The 9,460-nt window shown below is 45.8% G+C and overlaps 1 protein-coding gene across 1 annotated transcript; it reads left to right on the top strand.

The window, feature by feature from the left end:
• Positions 1 to 101: 101 nt before the first annotated feature.
• Wdr77 (WD repeat domain 77) lies at positions 102 to 8,997 on the top strand. Its single transcript, XM_052179544.1, has 10 exons — positions 102 to 413; positions 661 to 846; positions 2,535 to 2,676; positions 2,870 to 2,919; positions 5,336 to 5,406; positions 5,521 to 5,575; positions 5,980 to 6,051; positions 6,608 to 6,716; positions 7,202 to 7,270; positions 7,992 to 8,997. The coding sequence occupies exons 1-10, from the start codon at positions 299 to 301 to the stop codon at positions 8,149 to 8,151; spliced, it is 1,029 nt and encodes a 342-aa protein (XP_052035504.1). The 5' UTR covers positions 102 to 298; the 3' UTR covers positions 8,152 to 8,997.
• Positions 8,998 to 9,460: the final 463 nt, after the last annotated feature.

Genomic DNA, 9,460 nt, shown 5'->3' with positions numbered 1-9,460 from the left:
ACCTTCTCTCGGAAGTGCTCTGCTTTTGTCCCCGCCCCCCTATCGCGAGAAGAGGAAACACGGAGAAGGGAAAAAAAAAAAAGAAAAAAAAAAAAAAGAAAAGCAAAACCTCTGAAAATCCCGCTGCGGGCACGGCAGGCGGAAAAGCGAGCTGGAAGGGAAACGCAGTTCTCGCGAGAAGTAGAGCATATCCCCGGAGAGGGGCGGATGCGCAGCGGTACAGCACGTGTGGTGTTCCTCCAGCGCCGAGTCAGGGTCTCGTCTAGTTTGAGTCTAGGTTACATTTGGAATCGTGGAGATGCGGAAGGAAACCCCTCCTCCGCTCGTGCCCCCGGCGGCCCGCGAGTGGAACCTGCCTCCCAATGCGCCGGCATGCATGGAGCGGCAGTTGGAGGCTGCACGGTACCGGTCTGGTGAGCCGAGATCCCGGGCCCGGAAGCCCCTTTACCCAGGGACGGGTGCACTCTCCCGGTACTGACCCTCCCAGGTCCTCCCAGCGCCGTGTGCCCTCCCGCCCGATCCATACTTGGCGTCCGGGCCCTGCCCCAGCTCAGCTCCACAAACCTGATGTCAGATCCAGACTCGTCCCGCCGCGTGAGGTTACCATGGAAACAAGCCGGGCCTTCCTTCTGACTCCTAACTTTGCTCTCCCCTCCGTAGATGGTTCCCTTCTGCTCGGGGCCTCCAGCCTGAGCGGCCGCTGCTGGGCAGGTTCTTTGTGGTTTTTCAAGGATCCTACTGTGGCCCCCAACGAAGGTTTCTGCTCTGCTGGCGTCCAGACCGAGGCTGGAGTTGCTGACCTCACTTGGGTGGGGGACAAAGGTATCCTAGTGGCTTCTGATTCAGGTGAGTCACCCCCCTCCCCTGGAATTAAAGAGTTGGATACAGGTTAGGGTGGGAAAAGGTATTTCTATTTTTCTTCTAAGTTTCTAAACTGCCAGGTGACCATTGCCCAGTCAATTCACACACACACAAGAATTAAATAGATTGCAATCTTCTCTTGGCGCCCGGCCAGCCTAGACCACAGAGAATTTTGATTTAAGAGGTGGTGCTGAAGACCGTCGGTGCTGCCTGTCTATTTTCTTTTTATTTAGAGGCAGGGTTTCTTTTTTCTTTTCTTTTCTTTCTTTTTTTTTTTTATAAGATTTATTTATAATATGTGAGTACACAGTAGAGGCAGGGTTTCACCATATTGCCCTGGCTGTCCCAGAAACTAAGTAGACCACTCACAGAGGTCTTCCTCAGTGCTGGAATTAAAGACCTGTGCCACCATGCCTGGCCTCCTATTTTCTTTTGCTGTTGTGTGTGTGCTGTGGATTGAACCACCTTGCTAGGCAACTATTCGGTCACTGGACAGTTCTCATTTCCAGTTTGAGGGTAGAAATGGAGCAATAGAGGCTTTGTTGTTGAAAGAAAAAATGAAGTTGGGAGGAGATAGAGGGTACATCTTGGACAAGTTAGGGATGAATATAGACAAACTACATTGCGTGTGCGTATGAAATTGTCAGGATTAAACATATTAAAGAAAGTCAGAATAATTGATAAGTTGGTGGAGCTGGGTGTAGGTGCTGCCTTTAACACCAGCAGAGGCAGACAGAGCTCTGAGTTGGAGGCTGGCCTGTTCGCATATCCAGTTCCAGGCCAGCCAAAGGTATGTAGGGAAACCTGTCTCAAAGGTTAAAATAGATGACCCAGTGTTATAAGTGTTGACTGCTTTTCCAGAGGACCCAAGTTGGCCACCCAGCTCCCACATCCCACTAACAACCATTTCTAATTCTAGTTTTAGAGGGGAGCCAGTGCCCTCTTTTGGCTTCCACGGGCACTGCATACACTTGAGTAAACATACATGAAAGCAAAACACCTGTACACTTAAGAACATCTTTCATATACATGTGTTCTTAAGTGTTAGGTAGCACGTGGCAACTAAAAAGTAGAATGTCAGTCATCTTGCCTTTCTCACAGTTGAAATTAGAATATTGCAAGACGGGGGCTGCTTTTCCAGAGGTCATGAGTTTAGTTCCCAGCAACCACATGGTAGCTCACAGCCATTTGTAATTGGATCAGATGCCCTCTTCTGGTGTGTCAGTGACATGATCATATACATAATATAAATCTTGAAAAAAATATTGCAAGACATTTTATTCAAGCAGTCCAAATATTTACTAGTGTCTGCATAACTGGGAAGAGACATCCTCACTGAACTGTCATAGAAGGCTTTATCTTTGTCTCCCTGGGAACTGATTACCCAGTATCTGCTCTCTGGAAGCAAAATAATTGATTTTTACATATTTCCCTATCTCAAGGAGTTTTCCTTACTTAGGCATCTGGCCTGTTAGGAAAGCAACAGGATAACATGAAGTCAAATGGCCTGCAGTTAGCCAAGCCCTTTAGTGATGCAGACTTTGCTTTTATAGGAACAATTTTGTTAGCTCAGTAACGATTCTTGCTTGAGTCCTAGGCAGGAATTCCTGCCTCGGTGTAGCCCGGGCTTGTGCTTCCCTGGCCTACACCGCACCCTGCTCTGTCCCCAACAGGTGCTGTTGAGTTGTGGGAGCTAGACGAGAACGAGACACTTATAGTCAGCAAGTTCTGCAAGTATGAGCATGATGACATTGTGTCTACTGTCACTGTCCTGAGCTCTGGCACACAAGCTGTCAGTGGAAGCAAAGACTTCTGGTGAGTCCCTGCTTTCATGCTTTGAGCTGCTTTTAGTCTAGTGAGTAATGGCATGTCTGTTTCCTAAGAGATTTGGTAGTGCATTGTAAATAAAACAGCAGGAGTCTAGGAAAGGGGTTGGGCATGTTGTTTGAGTACCTTTTAATGTTGATACTGTAAATTAATATTCCTATTTATTTTTTTTGCATTATAGCATCAAAATTTGGGACCTGGCTCAGCAGGTGTCACTGAATTCGTACCGAGGTAAATGTTGAGTCCTGCTTATAGTTATCTTTTACTTTCTTCATTGGGATATTTAAACAATGTTTGGATAATAATATTAGCCAGTCTGGGTCCTTTTGATTGGTCTTTCTGTACCCCAAAACTACAGTCAGGTTCCATTACCTGCTCTCTGTCCACTTCTCTGCGCTCCCTGTTGATAGTTTCACAGCTTTCTGACTATGTGGGTGTCTTAGTTCTGTTCTATTGCTGTGAAAAACACCATGATCAAGGTTATCTACAGGAAAAAAAACATTTATTTGAGGGCTTGCTTATAGTTTAGAGGGTTTATGACTCACTGTAAGGAGCAGGGGGCAGTAGGCAGAGCCTGGGGCTGGAGCAGTAGCTAAGAGCTTACATTCTAATTCACAAGCATGTGGCAGAAAGCTAGTAAGACTGGGCATGGTGTGAGCTTTTGAAACCTCACAGTCCATCCCTGGTACAATCCCCCCACATGATCACATCTTGAAATTCTTCCTACGTAGTCCAGCAATGGGAGGCAAACATTTTGTGTAGATGAGCGTGTGGGAGCCGTTCCAATTAAACGGTAGTGGGCTGATAGCCTCCATCCTCTTACCCTCAGGGTTCATCGGGTTCCTTCGTTGGGTCTCATTTGGTCAGTCCCTTCCTGTCCATTTCTTACCTTCCATTTACCGTCAGGCTTTAGCAAGGTCACACTCAGCATCTTCACCTGCAGTCTGACCCTTGGCTCTTCCTTGCTTTCTCGTAGCCTGCAGATCAGGATCCTACTTTCTTGTCAGCATCCTATGACAGTAAGCTCTGCACCAGCTTCCTCCAGACACTTTAGAGCCTTGCTCTTCTCAGAGGATAACCCCTGAGACTTGTGTATGTGTGTGGAGGCCAAAGGTCAGCTTTGGAGATGTCTACTTTGGTTTTTTGAGGCTGATTTCTTTAACTAGGACATGGAGCCACAGGGCCACAAGGATTCACTTGTCTCTGCCTCTGCGGTGCTGGGATTACAAGTGCCACCATACTTGTTTTTAAGAGTTCTATGGTTGACTTGAGGTCTTCGTGCTGGTGTGGAAAGCGCTTTACTCATTGAGCCATCTCCTGCCCAAGGCTTTCGAACCTGACTCGTTCACCTCTACAGAATGTCTATTTGGGGCTTTCATCACTTCTTTGTCCCTTATGCTTTGCTTCCGTATCAGAACTGGGAGTTGAATTTAGTTTGGTAGCAATTCTTGATGAATTTTGAGTTCATAAAGATGGATACTAGAGCGAGAGGGGGATGGAGGGTGATTTAGTCCATTCTGGCTGCTCTGCAAGGGCTGGCAAAATGACTTCAGTGATTGCTTCAGCCTCTAGCTAATGGTAACAGTCATTCATTCATTGGATATAGACCGCTCAGAAGAATTTAAAACTATGCCCTAACTGTACATTTTAAAATTGTTAACAAAAAAATTAAAGTGGAGCAAGTGAGAAGGCTTGGTTGGAAGGTAAAGGTTCTTGGTGCCAGCCTGGAGACCTGTGTTTCATCTTTAGAATCCACTTGGTGGAAGGATCTAACAGACGCCTGCAGTCTTTCCTCTGACCTCCACATAAATGCGGTGGCACATGTGCACACATATAGTTAATAAGTGAATATTTTCTAAAAAACCTAGGTAGTTGCCAAGAAGTTAACTTTTTTAGCATATCATGTATTGGCATATTTTTTCTAAGCAAATGTGTTTTTAAAGTCAGTAACCTGTTTATAGAAACTGTTTACAAATAATGACAAGAAACAATTTGTACTGTTATTAGATTTCACTTTGTTTTAGAAAAAAACTTGTACAACTTGGTTTGTTAATACAGACAAGCCAATTGGTTATGTCCTTAGTGAGACAACCATTTTGTTTTCCAGTTCTCCCTGTTAGAAACAGAGAGGCAAGAGAGGCAGCCACAGAGCCACATGGTGTCTGTGGGATGACAAGACAGCTTCATTCCATCACTGAGTTCTTGCAGGTGGCCCTTTGCTCTTTGGCTTTTAGTTTGAAAGCCTTAGGTGTTCAGACTTTGAACGCTGGCTTGGGCAGACCTGGGTTGGGAGGGAGGGAGGGATGAGCCGATAGGTGTGATGGGAAAGCCCAGGCACGGTCAGTCTTAGGGGAAAGCATATTAGAAAACTCATTTAAAACGCAGCACTGGAACTCTCAACTTAGAGGTATGTGCTCTGTTAATATGGACGTTGTTCTAGAGTTAGTAAGCCTCTTCCTTCACCACATCTGTACTGCAAACTCCTTTCCTCTTTTTACTAAGCCTGTAATCGAATTGTCTTTACCACTTAATTATTTCTGCTAGCTTTTTCCGGTTTTATATTATTAACTGGCAAAATATTAAGTTATCTGATGAAGCCGGCTTGTTTCTCACATTCCCTTTTCTCTGCCATGTTTCTCCTTTACAGCGCATGCGGGACAGGTCACCTGTGTTGCTGCCTCTCCCCACAAAGACTCTGTGTTTCTTTCATGTAGTGAGGTGAGATCCAGTGGCTTCTTTCCAATCGCAGCTAACCCTTGATAGCCCAGTCTGGAGACCAGCGAGTAGATGTTGTTTTGGATTGTGAAACCCTTTCTCTGTTCCTTTTCCTAGGACAGTAGAATTTTGCTTTGGGATACCCGTTGTCCCAAGCCGGCATCGCAGATGGGTGAGTCTGAGACCTAGGGTGAGGAGGAAGTGGTAATGGGAGCTGCTGCAGGAGGCTTTCCCTGCCCAGTCACTCCAGAGCTCTTAGACGCCCACCCCTGTGACAGAACAACACCATTTTCTATCTCACTGAGAGTTTGCTGACCACAGTGAGAGGGGTAGTTTACTTTATAGAGTGGGGAACAAAAGGGCTAGGGTTATTTTATTTTTATGCCTTGTGCTTTTAATTGTGTACAGGAGACGGGTGGATAGATGTAGGTTGTGCGGCTCAGGGACAAGGACATATGTGAGTGCTGTAGCACTATTTAAGAAACCCAGTGAAAGTGTTCCTAGGACTTAGTGACTTGGCAGATAGCTTCTTCTAGGTCGTGACCTTTGTTCTAAAGCTCCCTTTTCTCCCTCCAGGCTGCAATGCCTCTGGCTACCTCCCTACCTCCCTGGCTTGGCATCCTCAGCAGAGCGAAGTCTTTGTTTTTGGTAAGGCAGCATGACATACCAGCTCTAGGAACGGGGAGGATGACAAAGTGCTACCCTCACGGAGTACACGCTCCTGTCAGCACACGTAGGCACTGCACGAATTGTGCCGGTTTTAGTTAGCTTTGGAGAACATCATTTTTTCCTAGTGGGTTTGTGTCCTCATTGTTCCAGCTTCTTTATTCTGGGCATGGTTAGAAATCAGTGAGCTGTAGAGCAGGTGCCAGCTGTTGGGAAAGTATGTTCTGCTGTGGTGTGACTGCATATGGTTAAAGTCACTGTCAGAGCCGCCAGTGATTCTACATCACAAAGGAAACTTGTCTATAGCTTGAGAAATTAGAAATCATTCAAATCCAGCTCTGGTTCACATCAAAGCCTGTGGTATTTTTGTTTTTTCCTCAAGACAGGGTCTGTATGAAGTTTGGGCTGTCTTAGAACCTGATATGTAGACCAGGCTGGCCTTGAACTCAGAGATCCTTCTGCCACTGCCTCCCACATATTAGGATTAAAGGCCTGTGCTACTATATACTTAGTCTGGCATGATCTATTTCTTCTACAGGTGACGAGAATGGATCTGTTTCCCTTGTGGACACCAAGAATGCAAGCTGTACCCTTAGCTCAGCTGTGCACTCGCAGTGTGTTACTAGACTGGTATTCTCTCCACACAGGTACCGTTTGTCACTAGGAACCTGGAAGGGATGGGTGGGGACAGTGGTAAAGGTATAGGAATGGAGTGATACAGGGATGTATCTATTTGGCAAAGCATTAGCTGCTTACATTGGTCCTTAGATGGGGCAGTACTCTTAACTTGTTTTTCCTAAGCTTGTCTATATAGTCTTTATTTGGTTTGTATAGTTTGAAAAGACCTAAAATGTAATCTCTGCTCAAAGCCTGTGACTCTGGGTAACTGCTAATGTAGAGAGGGATCCATTGGGCTGGTTGGTTACTAGAATGGTTTCTGTGAGCACTGGCTCTGTTCCATTTTCCTTGCCATTCCTTGGAACTGTAATGGTAGTAAGACCTAAACCCAAAGTGGGCATCAGGATGCCTTCTCCCCTGGCTCAGTTCGCTGTGGGGTTGGGGATGGCCCTAATAGATTTTGGTTGTGAAATCTGTGGGCTTTATCTTCTCTTCCCTTTGTGTCCTCTCCTAGTGTTCCCTTCCTGGCTTCTCTCAGTGAAGACTGTTCACTTGCTGTGCTGGATTCAAGCTTTTCTGAGGTGTAAGTTGGAAGTAGAATCCTGTGGTCAGGGATCAAGACCAGTGGGCAAGCAGGTCTATTTTCTCCTCAGGAACATGCATGTAGAATTCTTCCTTTGTTTGGTCTGGAGAAATGGCTTAGCAGTTAAGAATGCTTCCTTTATGTTTCTAGTAAACACCTTGGTCTGCTCATAGCTGTCTCTAACTCCAGATGCAAGGCATTTGATGCCTCCGGCTGCTGTGGGCGTCTGCACTCAGGTGCACACCCCCTCATGGAATATACACTTGAACATTGTGAAAAATAAGTATAAATACAAGAAAGTTCTTCATCTTTGTCCACCCCCGCTCCCTTCCCCAGATCCTCTCCATGTGTAGCTATGTGTCTGCAAGACTGAGTGCTGGAAGTTTTCTGATGGTAGGCTGTCCAGCTAGGGCTCCAGCTCCATGTAGGAACCACTTCTGAGAAGTGGAACCTGCTATAGAGTAAAGGGCACTGGATGGGAGACCTGGGTATGTGTCCCTTTTGACTGTGAACATTATTGCTTCCTTGTTCTCTCCACCATGTCTTCACCTAAGAAAGCAGACTGGACTGTGTAATCTAACATCCACTGGCCAGGTGATGGGGCTGTATAGATGGTGAACTGTTTCAAAAAATCTGTCATGAGTATATTATTAGGTTTTCTTTCCATAGTTCTTCCTGGTTTTTCATCTTGTCTCACCCCATTTTCCCCCTTTTGTTCTAGGTTTAGAAGTCGAGCCCACAGAGACTTTGTGAGAGATGCTACATGGTCTCCACTCAATCACTCCCTTCTTACCACAGTTGGCTGGGACCATCAAGTCATCCACCATGTTGTACCGCTAGAGCCTCTCCCAGCCCCTGGACCTGACAGTGTTGTGGAGTAGAATGGATTTCAGAGAAAACAAAACAAGCTCTCCGTCTGCAAGCGTCCACTCGCTTGCCCTGCCTTCCATTTATGAGAGCACAGGAGCCTTGTAGAGCATGTTTACTCCCTAGTCCCGTGCAGTAACTAGGCAGATTCTCAGCCTGAGTGAGGCTGCATCCCATAGTGACTCGGAGGAAGAAACTTCCTTTATAAATGGATGTATGTGAGTACACGTGTGAGTGCGGTGTGTAGTTTGGAGTGGAGAAAATTATCCTGCAGCTTTCCCAAAGTTCTTTTCCCCGACAAAGTGACTAGAGGATTTTATGCTTTCCCATGTCTGGGAATTGGCGATGTTAGGGATATGGAATGTGGGTATCCCTAGATTCTTGGGAATACATCACGCTACTCAAAGGTGCGTAACTTATTTTTATATAGAGTTTAATTCACTATTATGGGAATTACTTCCATATACAAAAGTCTAGCCCAGTGTACCTTGAGAATACATAACAGTTTTATACAAATCCATGTTAAACTGAATTAAATCCATTTTCTGGATGGATAAATTTGGCCCTGCAATGTAGTGCTTGCTCACCATTTCCTTCGTTGGTGTGTATGAGAGATGAGTGCTTTCCTGTCCTAGATTTCACAGAAAAGTTTTAGGGATGATGGAGTGTTTCGGTGAAGTGAGAACATTCACATGGATTGTTATAGAGAAATCTGTTATTTTTCCCACCTAAAAATACCCTGAGACTGATCTGGGTATCTTCCTCTGGAGAGCTGAAGTCTGAATGCTGTATTTTTGGACTCCTAAGATTTGAGATCCAGCATCAGGGAAACTGTCAGAAATAAAGACTTTGATGGTTGATTTTCCCTCCCCAAAGTTGTTATTTATGAGCTGCTTCGCTTAGGTGGGTCACCCGAGTGCCAGTCCTAACTGCCCGCTGTCTCTGTGGTCTACTGTACTCCACACCGGTACAGATCAGGGCCCGGAACTGATCTGATGGCAGCGTCCCAGCTGTGCTTTAGGAAAAGCACAGAAAGTGGGCGCCCTGAAGGAATGTGAGCTTCCATTCTGTTGTTGCCAGTCACGAGCCTCTCGTGACTGCCCTGTAGTAACACACTGGAGAGTTTGCAGTCAGGGTCACCTGGGGTCGGGACTGGAAGTAAGGACATCCATTGTAACTAAGTTCCAGGGAATGCATCAGATAGGTAGAATCAATTTCTGCTTCTTAGAAAGCTTGTGTTTTGTGTCACTTAGCGAAGGACAGATAGTGCATTTACATAGCCTGCTTTGGGGCTTAAGACTAATAGCAGGGGGGAAAACCTGA

This window comes from Apodemus sylvaticus, chromosome 4 (genome assembly GCF_947179515.1).
Source record: "Apodemus sylvaticus chromosome 4, mApoSyl1.1, whole genome shotgun sequence".
Lineage (NCBI taxonomy): Eukaryota > Metazoa > Chordata > Mammalia > Rodentia > Muridae > Apodemus > Apodemus sylvaticus.
The sequence above is the reverse complement of the archived record's forward strand: the minus strand, read 5'-3'. Positions and strand labels throughout refer to the sequence as shown.

Bases quoted from the DNA above. Each gene is read 5' to 3' on its own strand.
- Wdr77 (XM_052179544.1), top strand. From the start codon at position 299: ATGCGGAAGGAAACCCCTCCTCCGCTCGTGCCCCCGGCGGCCCGCGAG. The intron at 414-660 runs GTGAGCCGAGAT...TCCCCTCCGTAG, and splicing joins GGCTGCACGGTACCGGTCTG to ATGGTTCCCTTCTGCTCGGG. The intron at 6,717-7,201 runs GTACCGTTTGTC...GTCCTCTCCTAG, and splicing joins CTGGTATTCTCTCCACACAG to TGTTCCCTTCCTGGCTTCTC.